At 47.8% G+C, this 21,764-nt stretch overlaps 1 protein-coding gene across 1 annotated transcript in view; it reads right to left on the bottom strand.

Moving 5' to 3' along the window:
* Window positions 1-4,491: 4,491 nt before the first annotated feature.
* The window catches only part of FRRS1L (ferric chelate reductase 1 like), an 85,764-nt gene continuing 68,491 nt past the window's right edge, over window positions 4,492-21,764 (bottom strand). The window contains exon 6 of the mRNA XM_075316533.1: window positions 4,492-4,946. Coding sequence (XP_075172648.1) covers window positions 4,774-4,946 — 173 coding nt within the window. The 3' untranslated portion in view covers window positions 4,492-4,773. The remainder of the gene's footprint in view (window positions 4,947-21,764) is intronic.

Below are 21,764 nucleotides of genomic sequence, written 5' to 3'. Positions count from 1 at the left end.
GTTATATGTGGAAAAAGTCACACCTGTATACCTCATATCAGATGCCTTGTTCTGATAAATAGTCTTTTAGCATTTTATGTAAATGAGCTCTTCCAGGCTATGGAGCAGATGCTACCTAGAAAATAACTCTGCCTTCAGAGATTATTTTAAATAAAAGAGGTGTTACCAGTGTGATGTGTGATGGCCACTCTCTGCTCTCACTACAGAGTTGTATATGGTTTTAACTGACATCTGCAGGATCATCCGAGCTTCAACCTCCAGCTCACAGGTAGACAGTATTGAAATTTTGTAGCAACAAAGCAGAGCTCAGGGAGTTGTAAAGAATTTGTTTGCAAGAGGTCAAATTTCATTTTTCCTGTTCTTTTTTAGTTACTTTCTCATACTGGTAATGCTCCTTTTATTTAAAATAATCTCTGGAGGTGGAGTGATCTTCCAGGCAGCATCCGCCCTAGAGCCTGGAGCAGCTCATTTATATGAAGTGATAAAAGATGGCATCTGATATGAGGCAGACAGCTATGACTTTTTTCAGCATTCTATAGCCTGTATGCCCATATTAACAGTTCAAAAAGGTCAAAGTGGTGACAGATTCCATTTAAGCATTAATGCATGTCTGTATTCTTACATTCATGGTTTGCATGATTCAGCATTTTAGAGTGCAGCTGTCTCTTTTTGTCTTTATATTTTTTGGGGTATATCTGGACTATGTTTAAGGCTGACTAATGTTTAGCCCCTTGTGGTGAAGCCTCTGTATTTGCTCTCATGAAGTCTTCTCTTTACAGTACTTAGTACTTACTTAGATACTGAAACCCCTACTTCCCGGAGAGTGTTTTTCACTTGGGTGGATGTTGTGAAAGGGGTTTTTTTTCACCATGGAAAGATTTTGCAATCATTCACCACTGTTGTCTGGGTCATTGTCCAAGCCTTTTTAGGTTTCCAAGTTCATTAGTGTAGTCTTTTTATTTGTATTTTTTGCAGAATATACCTGTTGATTTGACCATTCCTAATATGTCTGCTATCTCTCAATGGATTTCTTCTTTTTTTCAGCTTGATGGTCTGATTTTCTTTTATTGAGAGCTACTTTGACCGCATGTTGTGGATTCACAGCAACAACTTCCAAATGCATATGCCACACCTGGACTCAGCTCCAGACCTTTTACCTGCTTAATTGATGATGGATTAACAAGGGAGTCCAATTCCTTTGATCCCTTGAGAAAGAGGCAACTACATATTAAACACCTGAGATTCCTAAAATCTAAGACTACAGGTAGAGAGTGAATACCCTCAAACTAAAACTGAGTATGCACTTTAAGTCTAGACTTATTATATAACTGTATCTTCATTCTTTGAGGAAAGAGATATCTTTGGTAAACAGCTAAAATGCCAAAACTTGTTTCACTTTCCAAATACTTCTGGACCTAACTGTAGCTATATGCAATGTTTGCTAACCTAAGGCTCTTTGGCCTTTTATGAAAGTATGATCGTTTTATAACTCTCATCATGCATTAAAGTGCAGTATACAGTTAGGATATTGAGTTTACATGTTAAGCTAGGTTGTCAATTGTGTTGTATCCTTAGTCAAGAGACTCTGTTGCAAACTTCAGAATTTGTATTAAAACAAAAAGTGTAATATGCAGCAATTGTTTGTTTTATTTCTGTTATTAAACTAAATGACTGACTGATAGATGAGAAACTTCATTGGATTAGAGTTAAAGGGCCCATCTCTGGCTTTCTTTGGGATGGTTCCTTTTCCCTAATAATTTCATAACAGGAACAGAAAAACAGAACTGTAAACACCAATGAGCAATTAGCTTTACTTATTGGTTTAGCCTAGCCTAGGGACAGTAAAAATATATACAACTCAGCACTCAGAAGGACTTTGTGGAGAAGAATAATTTTGTTTACAATCCAGAATAATTATTTTTTAACGTTTCTGTCCTACACCTGGACCTTCACCAGGAAAGGGTGGATTGTGTAGAGAACAGTGATAAGACCTTACTAGAAGCGCTGTGGGAAGCTCAACATACGCTGCTGTATGCAATGCGGCGTATGTCGCGCTTCCACACAGCCCTACTATCGTAGTAACTTCTTATCGCTGTACTCTACACAATCTGCTCCTTTCTGATGATGGTCCATATGTAGGACTGAAACTTTAAAATAATTATTCTGAATTTCAAATACAATTCTTCTTTTCTGCAAAATGCTTCTGAGTATAGAGTTATACATCATTTTACTTTTACAGACTGGAGGCTTACTAATGCACCTACCCATATATTTAGCATTCCATAAACCACTATTTACTCCTGCTTAGGGACAGGGAAGGGCTATTCTTCCCTTGGGCACAGTACATTTCTGTCTTCTGTATACTGTATAAAATAATTTTGATTTTGTTACTTTATTAATTAGTATACTGTTCATGTTTGCATTAAATACTTTCCCCAGCTTTCAGTACCCTTTTTGGGTGGCCATCTTAAAGAGATTTCACTAAAATGTAGTATTTGCTTCGTTATTTCTAGACCATTTCTACCACGTCACATAAACAGTAGCAGAAGACTGGGCAGATATATCCAGAATATGATTAAAACTAGCATTGCAGCATCATTTCTGTTAGAATTTTTTACACTAGTACCTGAAGATGTACTTAGTGATCCTGAGGTATGGAGAATTAACCCCTACACAGCCCTAAACCTAACCTAGAACAGTGGGTGCTTTTACATTGACCTTAAGTTTGTTTTAGACTACCAGGAATACTGGCATCAACAGTTTCTTTGCACCGGACCACCACGGATACTGAAAAAAACCCCACTTTTCTGCAACAAACTACCTGATATTTAGACATAAACCACTTTTCTACTGTAGAACTCCAGAGATGAGCCCATTTTCCTCTTTACTTCCTTAAGTCATCACCAATACAAACATCAACATTTCTTTGTCTACATTATGAGGGAACCAAGCAGTAACCCCTTCTATAATACCCTTATCTGCTCTATACCCTTGGGATATTATCATGAATTTGTTAATAAACCTAGCTAGCTAAATATTTGGTGCAATATTTTTTTTCTATTGATTTGGATTGCCCTTTTAATAAGGAATGATACCCAGAGTCCTAACTGCCCCGCTCAAAAGCTACAAAGGCTTAGGTACCATTGCATGCAGCAGGGATCTGCAACCTCTGTCGCTGTAGCTGTCATGCTTTGGTTTTTTTAAATACTTTTATTTAATGCTATCCGGCATGTTGGAGAACTAAAAATAAGCTATAATGGCTTTTACAAACCACAGTATGTAAACTAAGAGTTAATAGTTTGCTTTATCTGTAGCAGATGAGACAGTTTTATTCGGTATAGTCCATATTATACATGTGTGTTTGAGGAAACAATTCTAATAGGTTAGGTTAATAGGGTAATTTGCTTTGAAAAACTAAAAGATATGCAGTATTAAAACATCCACCCATGAAAGCTTCTATAGCTGCCACAAGCAATCTGTACATGTTTGAGACCTTGTATATGAGAGATACCTTAAAGGGAACCTGTCATCAGAAATTTCGCCCAAAAGCTAAAAGCTTCCCCCTCTGCAGCTCCTGGGCTGCATTCTAGGAAGGTCCCTGTTATTATTGTGCCCCATGTGAGACCAAAATAAAGCCTTTATAAAGTTCTACCTTTTTGTATGCAGCTTCTGTAAATCCGTCACGGGGGCGGGCTCTCTGCCGTCCGTTATTCTGCCTCCTGGTCCTGTATGCCGCCCCCATCGCTCCTTTCCATATCTGATGCACCGCCCACTGCTCCAGCCATCCCCGCGCATGCCCAGTGCCAGTCTCACAGGACTGAGCAGTGTGACCGCTGGTGACGTGTGCGCAGGCAAGTGATTATGGACGGGACTGTGACTGTTATCAGCAAGTACCCGCCCATAATCTCGTGAGCGCGCAAACCTCTCCAGCGGTCACACTGAGCTCAGTGTAGATGCTAGACTGTATGGGCTGCTTCCAGGGATGACGTCCCTTTGTCATGTGATAGGGGCGTGTTCGAAATACTATCACGTGACAAAGGGACGTCATTCCTGGAAGCAGCCCATACAGTCTAGCATCTTCACTGAGCTCAGTGTGAATGCTGGAGAGATTTGCGCGCTCAAGAGATTATGGCCGGGTACTTGCTGATAACAGTCACAGTCCCGTCCATAATCACTTGCCTGCGCACACGTCACCAGCGGTCACACTGCTCAGTCCTGTGAGACTGGCACTGGGCATGCGCGGGGATGGCTGGAGCAGTGGGCGGTGCATCAGATATGGAAAGGAGCGATGGGGGCGGCATACAGGACCAGGGGGCAGAATAACGGACGGCAGAGAGCCCGCCCCCGTGACGGATTTACAGAAGCTGCATACAAAAAGGTAGAACTTTATAAAGGCTTTATTTTGGTCTCACATGGGGCACAATAATAACAGGGACCTTCCTAGAATGCAGCCCAGGAGCTGCAGAGGGGGAAGCTTTTAGCTTTTGGGCGAAATTTCTGATGACAGGTTCCCTTTAAATAAAACACAATGTTAACACCGTTTTGAGCATTTTTACAATGACATTGTTCTTAAGCTTGGCACATTATTATTATATAACCATCACATTAGTTTCACTAATACCTTCTTTGTCTGTAAAATATTAAGTCAATACTGGATTAACATATAACATATTGCCTGTTGTTACAGAATAATATGACATAAAATGTCAAAAACAAGAGAGCACAGAATGTCCATATATCCTCTGTCATATCCAAAGGTTAAAAAATGCAGCCTTACGGGGTTCCCATTAGCAGATAGAAGGTCAATGCAACAATCAGAAGAAGGCAAAAAGGAGAGGAGAAGGTCTGGTAGGCCGCTGAAGGCATGAAAATATCTTCATATCGATAAATGCTGACTACATGCTCTGAAACCGGAGGCGAGTCAATATCATGCCGTGTTATGGAGCCTGAAAAATCATGGGAAATATGTCTTAGATGAAAGTACTAGAGACAGTATGATAAGCACCTATACATTTTTCACAAAGAGGCTCAATGAGCTTTTATGAAACTTTCTAATAGAACACTTATGTGGTAAGCTGTTCCAGCCATGTCCAGAATCTCCTGTAAAATATTATAGAGTATTGAAAATGTAACAGAAAACACAAAAATGGCAGTAGAGAAAGCTAAAGCATCCACTTAGTTTCAGGTGCATGTTCTGAATAAGTGTACGTGCCCACGATCCAGTCATGCTGCGTCCAGGACGCAACAAGTCCTCTCCAGAGGGACCGCGAGTGCTCTCCGCAGGAGACCGCAGCTGCTCATGCCCCCGATCAGGGTTCGGGCCGCAGCGGTCTTTCTCTCTGTTCACCCTTGCGGAGAACAGTTGTGGCAATACATTGACATGCTGGAGCTCGGGAAGCCGCACCGCATATCAGTTTTCACTGCTGAAACAATAAGCACCGTTTGCATGTGATTTCTAGAAATCCCATCCACTGTACTTGTACTGTACAACACAACATTTTGGATGCAGCAAAAACACGTGTACAAAACACTGTGAACCCTGATCGTGGACAGGCAGCTTAAGCAATCATATGTCTGTATAAGAAATAACACTATATCTGGTAATTATATTATTGGTATTCTGCATTGTTCAGTAGCTTTCGCATCTGCATAGTCTATCTCTAGTTGTCTCTGAGCTAGTAGGTGAAGCCTAGATGCTATGATGTCACCCATCAACCACACACAGTGCACAGAAACATGAGGAATTCCTGCCGTTTTGTGTCTATGGAGCATATCAATGGTCCCAATTAAAAATTGTAAAGTGTGTAAAGCAAGAGGAGTCTCAAAAATATACACAGGTTTATTATGTAAAAACAAAAAAACATGCACAAAAACTCCTTTAAAAATATCCATGGGTACACTGTAACAAAAGCCTAACCCCACAGTCCCCCGTGACACATATAATACTTATGGCCACAGATCATGCCAAAAATAGCAACAGTGTTTACCATAAATGATAATCCTATTTCTGCATATACACTAAATGAAAATATAGTATAGATTACAGAACAGGAGAAGGACTTGGGGATTCTGGTTACAAATAAACTGAGCAGCAGTACTCAAGCTCAAAGAGCAATTGCAAAAGCAAACAAGATTTTAGGGTGTATAAAAAAAGATAAAATCCAGTGATTCCGATGTATTGTTACCCCTCTATAAATCACTTGTAAGGCCACATCTGGAATATGAGATATGGTTTTGACTCCACATTTTAAATAGGATATTGGAAAACAAAGGTCAGTTTAACGTCATATTTTTGCATGGGATAGAGGGTCTCTCCTGTAGTAAGAGTATAAAAAACCTAGGCTTGTTTAAGCTTAGATAAAAGACATCTCAGAGGAGATATAATTTATATGTATAAATACATGTGTGGTAAATACAAAGGACTAGCACATAATTTATTCCTTACAAATACCTTACAAAAGGACCAGGGGGCATTCATTATGTGTGGAGGTAAGGCAATTCCGGCAGCTACAGTGGAATGCAAAAGTTTGGGCACCCGTGGTATGGTATTGGTATTGTGAACAGTTAAGCATGTTGAAGAAGAAATGATCTCTAAAATGCATAAAGTTAAAGATTACATATTTCCCTTATATTTTAGGCCCCCAAAAATTGTTTTAAATCTCTTACATTATAAAAGTTGCAAAAGTTTGGACTCCCTTGGAGAGTTGTGTGCTCAGATAACTTTGACCAATTTTTCAGACCTTAATTAGCCTGTTATGGTTAAGGCTTGTTCACTATCATTGTTAGGAAAGCCAGGAGATGCAAATGTCACAGCTTCATAAAATCCCAGCCTCCTCTAACCTTGTGCCAAAAAACATCAGCCATAGGTTCTTCTAAACAACTGCATGGCACTCTGAAAATGAAAATGGTAGAGGCAAACAAAGCAGAAGGCTATGAGAAGATATCAAAGCGATTTCAAATTCCTCAGTTCGAAATGTAATTTAGAATGGCAGTTACAGGAACAGTGGAGGTCAAGATAAGGTCTGGAAGACCAAGCCAAATTTCATCAAATTTCATCAAACAATTCTAAGAAAGCATGTTGTGGGTTCAGATTAGCTGGGCATACACCTGGTTGTGTAATACAGAGTGCCTCAGTCCTCAGACCCCGACATATGTTTTGTCCTTGTTTCATCCTCCCCCACCACATGCTTTCTTAGAATCGTTTGATTGTGAATATATGTATGCGATCTATGCATAAATTACATTGGACTGCACACAGCATCCATTCTAGTTATCGCCACCTAGTGGACATATTATAGTATTCCCTTACTTGTAATTTTTGAGCATTTGGCTATGTGCGCACAGTGCGTTTTTCGCGGCGTTTTTGCGTGTTTTTCGGGTGCGTTTTTGGCCTCAAAACTGCATGACTTTGCTTCCTCAGCAAAGTCTATGAGTTTTCATTTTTGCTGTCCGCACACAACTGTTTTTTTAAGTTGTGTTTTTGAGCTTGAAAAACAAAATGGACATGTCAATTCTTTCCTGCGTTTTTCTGCGTTATCCGCCCATGCAATGCATTGGAAAAACGCAGCAAAACGCAGAGATCAAAAACGCAGCCAAAAACGCACCAAATCGCGGTAAAAACGCATGCGGTTTTTGATGCGTTTTTTCGACGCAGGTGCGTTTTTGTGCGTCTTTAGCGGCCAAAAACGCACAAAAACCCAGCGTCAAAAAAACGCAGCGTGCGCACATAGCCTTAGCTGTAAAGGGATATAATGGTTCTTTTATATATATTGCACAGCAGACATTTTAATACCACAAGGTGGAAATTCTGTAAATTATTTATGCATTATATTTATTACATTATATAAGGACCTTTTTATCTATTTACTTAACATCATAGATTTTCCAATATATATTTAATGTGGTATAGAATTACATTATTTACTGCACATTGCACTTTACCATATAAATATTTTGATTAAATAGTCTGTGTATTTGAATTACCTGACCAGCCGATGGTAATAATCCTATTTATTATTTTGGATTACAGTTGTTATGCTATATTGTCCTCTTATTAAAAATTGAGAATATTACAGCTTTAAATATTGTTTCATTTTTATATATACTAATAAAAAATAATAATTTTATATTGAAATATTTGCTCTATTTATTTGGGGGTTTAATTTATATACTTCCACATTTCTTTGATGTAATATTTTTGGAGCTTTTTTCTCTATATTATGTGACCTAAAACTTGCTAATTAGATCTATATTTTTCCTAAAATTCAAAGGAAATGTGTCATCTTTAACTCTATGCCTTTAAGAGATTATTTTATATTCCATTTGCTTAAATGTTCACAAGCTTTTACATGCCACTGTAGGTAATCTAATACTTACTACACCTACTCATTTTATGCCAAAGGAAAATCAGGGCCTTTTCTTGAAAGCTTTTTTTCCATGCAAAAAAATGCAGTCCATGTCATAAATTTAGGATCCAAACGCCAATCACTGAGTTCATTAACACCCTAAAGAAATGGCCAATATTTTGTTTTTGCACTTCGTTCTTTGATCCCCTTATTCCAAGAGATATGACTTTTTTATTTTTTTGTCAATATAGCAATGTGACGGCTCGTTTTTTTGCGAGTTTCACTTTTGAATTACACCCTCCATTTTATCATAAGATGTACTAAAAAGTGGGGAAAAAAATATGACGAAATAGCATAAAAAGCGCAATTTTTCATTTACAACTTTGATATTACCATGAAAATGATGTGGCAATGATTCTCCAGGTCAGTTTTATTACAGAGATATCAAACATACATAGTTTTTGTTTGATTTAAGTGGTGAAAAAAATTAAAAAACTTGGAAAAATACAATTTTTTTTAGATAGATTGGACTTTTACAAATGCAAACGATAACAAATACCATATTTTTCGTAGTATAAGAGGCACTTTTTCCCAAAAAAATTCAAGTGGGGGTACATTTTATAGTCGGGATATACCTGCCTCTCTGTGGGGGTGATGGTGGAGTAGGTCACAGGAGGCAGGAGCAGGGTCGCTGCTGCAAGAATCCGGCAGCTGGGGCGCACATGTGTGTTGGCTTTTAAAGAAAAATAGGAATTACTACTTACCAGTAATGATGTTTCCAGGAGCCATCATGACAGCACTGTAGGAGTTGCTCCTTTGACCTTTACAGGGACAGGAAACGCAAGAGGTTAAAAGCCCCTCCCCATCCCCCTCTCCTCAGTGATTTTTTTAAGTACCACACCAGGATGGGAGATAACAACCATTTTATTAATGCATAAACGTACAACAAACACGGTACATAACTAGACGGGAGGGAAATAAGAGTGCTGTCATGATGGCTCCTGGCAACATCATTACCGGTAAGTAGTAATTCCTATTTTCCAGGACGCCACATGACAGCACTGTAGGAGAATGCCAAAGTAACCCCTATGAGGGTGGGACCACAGCCTGTAGAACCTTCCTACCGAACAATGTATGTTGATCAGTGAGAAGATCCAGTTTATAGTGCTTACAAAACGTGTGGGGACCCGACCACGTCGCTGTACGGCAAATTTGTTCTAAGGAAACCCCCGCCCTTTCCGCCCATGAAGTGGACAGAGCTCTGGTGGAGTGAGCCCTAAGGTGAGTAGGGGGTTCCCGACCCGCTGACTGGTAAGTAGCTGTAATAGCAGACCTAACCCACCGAGACAGAGTTGTCTTAGACACCGTCTTCCCTCGGTTTTTCCCCGCAAATTGCACAAAAAGGGTTGAATCTATTCGCCAGCTCCGGGTAGCTTCCAAATAAGCCAGCACCGCTCTTCTGACATCCAAAGAGTGAAGGGATTCATCTTGTTGGGTGGAAGAGTCGGAACAGAACGCCGGCAAGACCACTTCTTGTTCTAGATTAGTCGTGGACACCACCTTCGGCCGGAACGTTGGATCAAGCTTCAAAATTATTCTGTCGGGCAGGATCTGGAGATATGGAGGACGAATGGATAAAGCTTGCAGTTCTCCAATTCTCTTTGCAGTGGTAATGGCTACCAAAAAAGCCGTTTTAAAGGACAATTGCTGAATAGGTACATTATCCAGAGGCTCGAACGGAACATCGCAGAGTCCATTGAGAACTAGACCCAGATCCCATGGAGGAACTGTGGATCGAATAGTAGGCCGCAATCTTTGAAGTCCTTTGACAAAACGGACAATCCAAGGATGGGAAGCGAGGGAAGTATCGAAGAACACACTGAGCGCCGAGATCTGGACTTTTATTGTACTGGGTTTCAGGCCCTGGCGGAAACCTTCTTGAAGAAAATCAAGGATCCGAGGAATATCTGGACGGGCACTGTCCCTTGGTTCCTCACCTAGGAAGGCACAAAACCGAGCCCATATCCGCCGATAAATCGCCTGGGTAACCGGCTTCCTACTGGCTTGTAGGGTAGTAATAACCGCTGCGGATAAGCCCTTATTCGTCAAGAATCGCCCCTCAGGATCCAAGCCGACAGATGAAGATTAGGAAGATCCTGGTGGAACACCGGACCCTGGCTGAGTAGATCCTCCTGTAGGGGCAGACGAACGGGCTCGTCCACCGCCATGTTGTTCAGGAGCGAGAACCAGCTCCTTCGTGGCCAAAATGGAACAATGAGGATGACCTTGGCCCTGTCCTGTCGGATCTTCTGAAGGACTCTGGAAATCAATGGAAGAGGAGGGAAGGCATATGCCAGTTCCATGACCCAAGGTTGAGACATCGCATCCACTGCTGCTGGTCGGTCGTTGGGATTGAGAGAAAAGAAGTTCCTGCACTTCGAGTTGCTCCGGGACGCGAACAGGTCCCAATGAGGCGTCCCCCACCGGGCAATTAGTGACTGGAACACTGAGTCGTTGAGACACCAACCTGCGGGGTCTATCCGGTGTCTGCTGAGATAATCCGCCAGATGATTGTCGGATCCCTTCAGATGGACAGCCGAAATGGACAGAACAGAGGTCTCGGCCCAGCGGAAGATGAGGTGCGCCAAGGCTTGCAACTGGTGATGTCTCGGGCCGCCCTGGTGTCTGAGAAACGCCACCGTTGTTACATTGTCCGAGAGGACGCGGACATGTTGATGCAGGAATAGGTGTTGTCTGCTGCTGAGGGCCTGCCAGACTGCGTCCAACTCCCTGTAGTTGGAAGAGTAGGCCATCAACCGACTTGGCCATGTTCCCTGGAAAGAAACCTTGCCCACGTGTGCCCCCCAACCTGTTCGGCTGGCGTCGGTAATGAGCGTAACTGATGGCGAGTAGTCCCAATGAACTCCCACCGAGAGATGCTCCCTGTTTGTCCACCATTGCAGAATGCGTCGGAGCCGTACCGGAAGGATGATCTTGCGGTTCAAGGTGGTTCGGCTGGTCAGCGAGCAGTGGCGACCCACTGGTCTTGAAAGAATCAGTTGCTGAAGTGGTCTGGAATGGAACTGGCTCCACCGTACACATGGGATACAGGACGTCATCAGACCCAACACCCTCATAGCTTCCCGGATAGTGCACTTCTCTTGACTTCGGAAGGCCCGTATCCTGCGTTGGAGTAACCTCACCTTCAGGGCCGGTAAGAATGACATTCTGGCATCCGAGTCCAGAAGTATAACTAGGAAGATCTTTATGGATTCCGCTAGTAAATTCGATTTGTGAACGTTCACCATCCACCCCAGAGACTGGAGTTGGAATAGAGCGAGCTCCACCTGGCGAGACAATTCTCTTGGGTTGGCTGCAATGAGGAGGAGATCGTCTAGGTATGGAACGATTGTGACACCCAGTGTTCTTAGGTGGGCCACCACCTCTGCCATAACTTTTGTGAAGGTTCGGGGAGCGGATGACAGGCCAAAAGGAAGACACCAGAACTGGTAATGATAGATTACACCCTGTTTCTCCAAAGCAAATCTCAGGAATTTTTGACAGGCGGGGTGTATAGCTATATGATAATATGCGCTTGACAGGTCTATTGTGGCCATAACCGAATGATGACTGATGAGTGGGATGGCAGACCTGATGGATTCCATACGGAATTTTTTGTAGCGAACGAACCGATTCAGGGGCTTGAGATTGATAATGGTGCGCACCTCTCCCGACGGTTTTAGGACGGTAAAGAGACTGGAGTAGTGGCCCCTGAAGTGTTCCCGAGGAGGAACCGGACATATTGCTCGGGTACGTAACAGATTTTGGACCTCGGACCAGAGAAGGCAGGACGAGTCTGGGGAGCGAAATCGTGTGAGAAGAAATCTGTCGGGGGGCACCCGAGAGAATTCTATCAGGAGACCTCCTGAGACCACTTGGAGAACCCAAGGATTGGACGTGATACGTTCCCACGCCGTTTGAAACCCCACCAGACGTCTGCCCACTTTGGCGTCAGGATCGATTTTGGTTTTTTCTAGTGTCAAAGGAGGGATTCCTCTCTTTTCCTCCTTTGTAATAACTCCATCTACCTGATTTACCCCTACTTTTGTAGTCAGGATTTCTAAAGGAACAAAACCGACGGGTAGGAGGGCCCCGACGCATCTTTTCCTCGGGGAATCCCCCTTTCTTATCAGATGCCTTTTCTAGTATATCATCTAGAGCGGGACCAAAAACTCTCACACCTGAAAATGGGATAGCACACAATTTGTTTTTAGAGGCGCAATCCCCCGACCACGTTTTTAACCATATGGCCCTGCGGGTAGAATTAGTTAATGCCTCATTTCTAGCAGAAAATCTAATCGATTCCGCTGAAGCATCTGCTATAAATCCTGTGGCAAGTTTCAGGAGGGATATAGAATCCTGAACAGTCTCCCTGGAAGCCCTATCCACAATCAGGGATTCTAGGTCATCTAACCACCTGGACATGGACCTGGCCACTGAAGTAGCCGCAATGTTAGTCTTGATAGTGGTGGCTGCAGCTTCCCATGCCTTTTTCAGAAGACCGTCTGCCTTTCTGTCCATTGGGTCTTTCAACCCAGACGAGTCCTCAAATGGGATAGCAGTCTTTCTAGCTACCTTAGCCACCGGTACATCGATTTTAGGTACATCCTCCCAATCCTTAATATCATCTGGTTCGAATGGGAGGCGAGCCCGAAATTCCCTGGGAATTACTAATTTCTTCTCAGACTCCTGCCATTCCTCCATTATCATTACTCTGACATGGGGATTGACAGGGAATACTCGATGGCGTTGAGACCTGAGTCCTCCGAACATTTCGTCGTGGACAGACCTCGGTTTCTCCTGCTACTCCACCATCATTGTCTTTCTGACGGCTCGAAGCAGGTCATCCGTATTACAGGAGGAAAAAAGATACCGACGGCCCTCCTCTGGTGCCGGACCTGCCGTCTCCTCCTCCAACTGAGAATCAGAGTCATAAGAAACCTCTCCCTCTTCTGAAGAGATCCCCATGTCCTGCTGCTGTCGTTTGCGAGGCGCGTCTCGACATTCCAGGTGGGATGATGTACTGGCAATGACCGACTGCACTTCCTCGCGTATCATAGCTCTCATGTCTGTCAGCAGGGAATTTTGTTCACTGGAGACCAATTCAGCTATACAAGGGTCACATAGCTGTTTAGTACAGGACGCTGACAAATGTGAATGACAGACTGCACATTTTTTTATCCTGGCTGATTTCCTTTGAACTTTCTTGGGAATAGTGCCGGTGCGTGTCGTGGAAGAATCCTAAAATGAAGGGGTAGACTGAATCAGGTACTACCCTTATCATCCCTGGACCGAACCCAGGTACACCTGCACTTACGTGACCCTGGGACTCTGCAGGGGCTCCAGCATCCGACCTGTCATCCTCATCCATTACAAGCGAATACAGAGAATAGTGAGCCATCCCCCGGTCCCACGTTTTATTACCTGTTTGGGCGACGTCAGGGTCCGTTCCCGCCTTCAGTGCTCCATCCGGGATCACCTACTGCCTTCCAGGCATCGCCATATTCCTGACCCGGAAATGCGGCAATCTTCGCACGGCGCATGCGTCAGCGTGCGTGTCATGCTGGAACGCATGGTGTGCGCATACCCGGAAGTGCCACATCGCCTGCAGTGGACAGCGGGATGCCGAGAGCCCTCACCTGAGGGAAGCGGCTTGTTGCTGGGAAATCTCGCTTCACCGGCTGGCTGAGGGACCTCTCCTTTAGAGGTGTCGGCCAGGGGCTGCTTGACCGGCAGGAAGGAGAGAGCAAGCCCCCCCGATCCGCCTGGACCCCGTACCTCCGACGGTAAGACTTGCGTCCGTCCTGTACAGGGACAGGAAAAACACTGAGGAGAGGGGGATGGGGAGGGGCTTTTAACCTCTTGCGTTTCCTGTCCCTGTAAAGGTCAAAGGAGCAACTCCTACAGTGCTGTCATGTGGCGTCCTGGAATTGAATATTCACTGCTCCGCACGACCATAATCCCACTTTCTTCTAGGCACTGAAGTCAGCACCAAGAGGTGGACAGGATTATAAGTGTGGGGAGCAGTAAATATTCATTTTAGATTAGCCAGCAGCTATTGTTGGCGTGTAACTGGGGGGCGCATGGCAGTGATTCATGCGCTGTCTGTTGCTTACACACCAAAGTCAGTTTCCAGCATCAGAAGAGGACACCGGGCACTGGGGAAGTGGAGGGAAGGTGAGCAGAATCATTTCTTTTATTATATGTTAAAAAAAGTGTCATCAAGGAACGCATATATACCACAATAGGCCCATGATGTGAGACATGTACCAGGGTGGGGAACATATATTCCAGGATGAGGGACATATATACCAGGAGGGGCCAATGATGGGGATCAGATATGCCAGGCTGAGGGACATATAGAGCAGGATGAGGCATGGGGGACATATATAGCAGGATAAGGGACATATACAGTGGGGAAAAAAGTATTTAGTCAGCCACCAATTGTGCATGTTCTCCCACTTTAAAATATGAGAGAGGCCTGTAATTGACATCATAGGTAGACTTCAACTATGAGAGACAAAATGAGAAAAAAAATACAGAAAATCCCAATCTATGTGTAATGCTGCCACCAGGAGAACCAGGAAGGAAATGCACAGCGTTCTCATGCACTGCCTAATCAGCACAGCTGAGAGGCAGAACTGTAGGGTATGTGAGGAATAGTCAGAGAGGCTGGGTCAAACACCGTACAGGCAGAAGCAGGACCGGAGGAGTGAGCAAAAGCGGAGTCAAAGTCAGGCTAAGGTCAGTACCAGAGGAAGCAACCGAGTGGGGAATAGGAGGGGGGACACAGGACAGGAGGGACGACCAGGGGACAGAACACAGACAAGGGCACGGGGGCACAGGAACAGACAGATCAGGATATCACTCACAGGACCAGCAATCACAGGCAAAGCAGGGCTAAAGGCTACTTTACACACTGCGATATCGGTCCCGATATCACTAGTGTGCGTACCCGCCCCCATCTGTTGCGCGACACGGGCATATCGCTGCCCGTGCCGCACAACATCGCCCAGAGCCGTCACACATACTTACCTGTCCGGCGACGTCGCTGTGACCGGCGAACCGCCTCCTTTCTAAGGGGGCGGTCCGTGCGGCGTCACAGCGACGTCACTGAACTGCCGCCCAATCGCAGCGGAGGGGCGGAGATGAGCGGGACGTAACATCCCGCCCACCTCCTTCCTTCCGCATAGCGGCCGGGAGGCAGGTAGGGAGACGTTCCTCGCTCCTGCGGCGTCACACGCAGCGATGTGTGATGCCGCAGGAACGAGGAACAACCTCGTTACTGCTGAAGTAACGATAATTGGGAATGGACCCCCGTGTCGCCGATTAGCGATTTTTCACTGTTTTGCAACGATGCAAAATCGCTAATCGATGTCACACGCAACGGCATCGCTAATGCGGCCGGATGTGCGTCACGAATTCCGTGACCCCAACGACTCCGCATTAGCGATGTCGTAGCGTGTAAAGCCCGCTTAAGCTTATAGCCAGCGCTGGTTCACTGGAAGTGTCAGCTTTTAAGGCATCCAGGGGCCGGAAGTGAGGCCCGAGAGAAGGCTCCGCCCCCTAGCCATGTGGATAGGAAGGCGAATCATGACAGTACCCCTTCCTCAAGGGGGGCCACCGGACCCCCAGGTTTCCCAGGATACTTACGGTGGAAAGCCGCAATTAACCGATCGGCCCGCACGGAGCGAGCCGGCACCCAGGACCAGTCCTCCGGACCATAACCCTTCCAATGAATCAGATACTGGAGGGAACTACGAACCCAACAAGAGTCGATAATACGCTGAATTTCGTACTCTTCCTCAACGTCCACCAGTATCGGAGCCGGAGGGGTCTGAGAATCTGTCACGCTCCCCGGGTCCTCGGCTCCCCTCCCCGGGTCCTCTGCTCCGCTCCCCGAGTCCTCAGCTCCGCTCCCCGGCTCACCTGCCACGCTCCCCGCTCTCCAGCCTCCGGTGCCCGTCCTTCCCAGGCCCCCTGGTCTCCGCTCCCGGCGCCCGACGGCTTCCCAGGTCCTGGCCGGCTCCCCTGCGTCCTCCTCTCAGCTTCCTTCCCTGGCTTCTGGCACCCGGGCCGCGCGCATGCGCATTAGGGCGCGCGCGCGGTCACTGACCCTTTCTTAAAGGGCCAGCGTCCATTAACAGGAAATGATGCAAAACAGGTACAGGGTATAAAGGGGTTTATTGTCCAAGGGGGCGGGGCCTGATCTTCGTGTTTCCTAAGCTAGGAGTCAGGTCTCCTGGTGTTTTTGTGATATACTCACCTATCTCTCTTGTAGAGCCGTGCCTGCCTCGCCATCCGGTCCTGACCGAATCCCGAACCCCGAACGCTGTCCATCTGCCATTCTGACAGTCCGTACCATCTCGGATCCCTGCGGTGACCCGTCATCTCGCTCCAAAGGTTCCGGACCCCGCTTGACATCATCTCGGCTTCCGAACCTGAGCTGCGTCACCCGGACTACCACCAGTGACTCCGTGGTCCCAGGGACTTCTCCGTTATCCTCGTGTGCACGGACTGTTCTGCTGTCTATAGTGCTCCAGCTACCGGACCCCTTACCACCATCTAGGAGTTCGGCCCAGTGGATCCACCTCCTGGGTCTGCCCGTCCACCTGGCCCTGACAGTAAGATCAGGCCATGGATCCCGCTGCAGCACTAGCAGCCGTACAGGAGGAACTCCAACGCCAGCGTGAGACTCAGACCCGCATGCTGCAATTCATGTCTTCTGTGGACGCCCGCCTGAACACGCTACAAGCGGCAGTCACGTCTTCAGCATCCCGGGCTTCCACTAGTCAGTCCACGGCTCCAGCTCCCGTGGCGACATCTTCAGATACTTCCAGACTTCGTTTGGCCTCACCACCCCGGTACGCCGGAGACCCCAAGACCTGCAGGGGATTCTTAAACCAATGCTCCCTTCATTTCACGCAGCTGCCGCATTTGTTTGCCTCCGATCAAGCCAAGGTCGCCTTCATCATGTCCCATCTAGAGGGTGAGGCACTGGCGTGGATGAACCCCTTGTGGGAGAAGGGGGATCCTGTGACCACGAACATCCAGGAGTTCCTGCAGGCATTCCGTGGCACCTTTGACGAGCCAGGACGCGCCTCCGCGTCTGCTTCCTCTCTTCTCCGGTTACGTCAGGGGACCCTGACGGTGGGCCAATACGCCATCCGGTTTCGCACCTTGGCTTCGGAACTCGGGTGGAACAACGAGGCCCTAACCGCCGCCTTCTGGGAAGGACTCTCGGGGCGAATTAAAGACGAGCTGGCGGGTCGTGACGTACCGACCACCCTGGATGCCCTGATCGCCCTAGCGACTCGAGTGGACATTCGTTTTCAGGAGCGATCCAAGGAAGTGTCCCGTGAGAGACGTCCGGTACGGCATTCCTCTCCTCCGCAGAAGCCCGCCGTACTTCAGTCATCGACAGCTGGGGTTCCCATTCACGAGCCCATGCAGATCGACAGAGTGCGGCAGTCTGAACAACGTCGAGCTGAGCGGCTCGCCAAGGGCCTCTGCTTTTACTGCGGAGAGGACACACACCTGCTACGCTCCTGTCCAGAGAGGCCGGGAAACTCCAAAGCCTAGGGTTGGTAGGAGAGGCCACCCTAGGTGCTGGGACTCTCTCAGACCCGGTTACGTGGACTGTGCAAGTGACAACGGGAGAGACGCGGTTCACGGCTGAGGCATACCTCGATTCCGGGGCAGCAGGCAATTTCATCCAGCAGGCCACGGTGGACAAGTACCAGGTGCCTGTTACTCCACTCGACAAGCCCCTCGTGATTGCCTCTGTGGATGGGAGACCCCTCTCTGACACCATCTCCTGGATCACCAAGCCGGTGGAACTGCGTATCGGTGCCCTGCACACCGAGAACATCGCTTTCTACGACCTCCCACACATGTCCCATCAAATCCTGCTGGGACTTCCCTGGTTACGGACACACGAACCGTCAGTCAGCTGGGGCACTGGCGAAATCACCCGATGGGGCTCTTCGTGCCATGAGAAGTGCCTGAAGACTATACAACCCATCCGACGACCTCCGGTTCCAGAGAACCTACCGGGGCTGCCCTCGGCCTATTGGTCCTTTGCAGACGTCTTTGATAAAAAGGAATCCGAGGTACTTCCGCCACATCGTCCTTACGATTGTGCCATCGACCTGCTCCTTGGAACAACACCACCTCGAGGACGGATATATCCATTGTCTCCAGCCGAAACAAGGGCCATGTCTACTTACATCACAGAGAGCCTGGCAAGGGTATTCATTCGGAGATCCTCCTCTCCTGCTGGAGCAGGTTTCTTCTTCGTCAAGAAGAAAGAGGGCGACTTACACCCATGCATAGACTACCGGGGTTTGAATCAAATCACCGTAAAAAAACAAGTACCCTCTGCCGCTCATCCCCGAATTGTTTGACCGGCTTAGAGGAGCTCGTGTGTTCACCAAGCTGGATCTTCGGGGTGCTTACAATCTGGTACGCATCCGCTCTGGGGACGAATGGAAGACCGCGTTCAATACGCGCGATGGGCACTATGAATACTGCGTGATGCCCTTCGGCCTGTGTAACGCCCCAGCCGTCTTTCAAGAACTGGTGAACGACGTTTTCCGGGACCTTCTTTACGTCTGTGTAGTAGTGTATCTGGATGACATCCTTGTCTTCTCACCGGACCTCCAGACCCACAGAGAGAACGTACAACTGGTTCTACAAAGACAGAGAGAATCGCCTGTACGCCAAGTACGAGAAGTGTGTCTTTGAGCAGTCTTCTCTCCCCTTCCTGGGGTACATCATCTCTGATACTGGACTGCAGATGGATCTAAAGAAGGTCTCCTCCATTCTCAACTGGCCTCCTCCTTCTGGACTGAAGGCAATCCAACGCTTCCTGGGATTCGCCAACTACTACCGCCAGTTCATCCCTCACTTCTCTGCTCTGACTGCTCCTCTCTCCGCTTTGACCAGGAAAGAGGCTAATCCCAAGGACTGGTCCCCGGCGGCCGACGCCGCGTTTGGCTCTCTGAAGCGGGCATTTGCCTCCTCTCCTGTACTCCACCGTCCGGAGTTAAACCGCCAGTTCACCTTGGAGGTGGATGCCTCCTCCTCAGGAGCCGGAGCAGTGCTCATGCAGAAGTCCTCCTCCGGGAAGATGGTGACTTGCGGATTCTTCTCCAAGAGCTTCTCAGCGCCTGAACGCAACTACACCATCGGTGACCGAGAGCTCTTGGCAGTCAAACTGGCTCTGGAGGAATGGCGCTACCTTCTGGAAGGAGCAGTATACCCCGTGATTATTTATACGGACCACAAGAACCTGGAATACCTGCGGTCCGCCCAGCGACTGAACCCACGGCAAGCCAGGTGGTCCTTATTCTTTGCCAGGTTTGATTTCCAGCTCCATTTCCGACCCGCGGACAAGAATGTACGCGCTGATGCCTTGTCCAGGTCTTTCATGCCCATGGAGCAGGAGGAAGAGACTACCCAACCCATTATCTGTCCTAGCAAAATCATTCCGGTGGCCCCTGTCACCCTGGCCCAGATACCGCCCGGGAAGACCTATGTCTCTGAGACAGACAGGCAAAAAGTGTTACACTGGGGTCATGCCTCGAAAACAGCCGGTCATGCTGGTCAGAAGAGAACTTGGAGTGCGATTGTACGTCACTACTGGTGGCCATCCCTTCGCACGGACGTCGCTGCTTTTGTCTCTGCCTGCTCCTCTTGTGCCAGGAACAAGACGCCCAAACACCTGCCATATGGCCGTCTTCTGCCTCTGCCGATACCCTCAGTTCCGTGGCAACACATAGCGATGGACTTTATTACGGACTTGCCATTGTCCTCCGGGCACACAGTCATATGGGTCGTGGTGGATCGGTTCTCTAAAATGGCTCATTTCGTCCCTATGGCAGGACTGCCCTCTGCTCAAGAACTCGCGGATGCCTATATACATCACATCTTCCGCTTGCATGGCTTTCCATTACACATCGTATCCGACAGAGGAACTCAGTTCACCTCCCGCTTCTGGAGGGCTCTCTGCAAACATCTGGGAGTGACTCTGGACTTTTCATCTGCATACCATCCTCAGTCTAATGGCCAAGTGGAGAGGGTCAATCAAATCTTGACCTCTTTTTTACGTCACTATGTCAACGCCCATCACGACGACTGGTCCACGCTTCTTCCTTGGGCTGAATTCTCCCATAACCACCACATCAGTGAGTCGTCCTCCAGCTCTCCCTTCCATGTCGTTTACGGACTCCAGCCCTCCGTCCCATTGCCGGTATCCCCTTCTTCGGATGTCCCTGCTGCTGATACTGTAGCCCGTGACTTTGCAACCATTTGGGACTCTGTCAAGGCGTCCCTTGGGCGTGCTTCCCTACGGATGAAACGACACGCAGACAAGAGACATCTGGACCCTCCGTGTTTCTCTCCTGGAGATCTCGTCTGGCTTGCTTCCAAGTACGTCCGATTGAAGATACCATCATACAAGCTGGGTCCTCGCTACATCGGGCCGTTTAAATTCCTCAACAAGATCAATGAGGTCTCCTACAAGCTACAGCTCCCGGCCACGATGAGGATATCCAACTCATTCCACGTCTCCCTGCTCAAGCCGGTTGTCCTTGGTCCCTTCTCCGCTGCTGCCAGCCGGCTCCTCCACCAATTGCCGATGACGACATCTATGCGGTAAGGGATATCGTGGCCATGAAGACCGTACGGGGTCGACAGTTCTTCCTGGTGGACTGGGAGGGGTATGGTCCTGAGGATAGGTCCTGGGAGCCCAGGGAGAACGTGGGCACTCCTCTGATCCGTGCCTTCATGTCCCGGTTGCGGGGAGGGGGGCGTGGGGGGGGGGTACTGTCACGCTCCCCGGGTCCTTGGCTCCCCTCCCCGGGTCCTCTGCTCCGCTCCCCGGGTCCTCAGCTCCGCTCCCCGGCTCACCTGCCACGCTCCCCGCTCTCCAGCCTCCGGTGCCCGTCCTTCCCAGGCCCCCTGGTCTCCGCTCCCGGCGCCCGACGGCTTCCCAGGTCCTGGCCGGCTCCCCTGCGTCCTCCTCTCAGCTTCCTTCCCTGGCTTCTGGCACCCGGGCCGCGCGCATGCGCATTAGGGCGCGCGGTCACTGACCCTTTCTTAAAGGGCCAGCGTCCATTAACAGGAAATGATGCAAAACAGGTACAGGGTATAAAGGGGTTTATTGTCCAAGGGGGCGGGGCCTGATCTTCGTGTTTCCTAAGCTAGGAGTCAGGTCTCCTGGTGTTTTTGTGATATACTCACCTATCTCTCTTGTAGAGCCGTGCCTGCCTCGCCATCCGGTCCTGACCGAATCCCGAACCCCGAATGCTGTCCATCTGCCATCCTGACAATCCGTACCATCTCGGATCCCTGCGG

The sequence above is a fragment of the Anomaloglossus baeobatrachus genome, chromosome 6 (genome assembly GCF_048569485.1).
Source record: "Anomaloglossus baeobatrachus isolate aAnoBae1 chromosome 6, aAnoBae1.hap1, whole genome shotgun sequence".
NCBI lineage: Eukaryota > Metazoa > Chordata > Amphibia > Anura > Aromobatidae > Anomaloglossus > Anomaloglossus baeobatrachus.
Note: the sequence above shows the minus strand (reverse complement) of the source record. Positions and strands in the feature narration are given on the sequence as shown.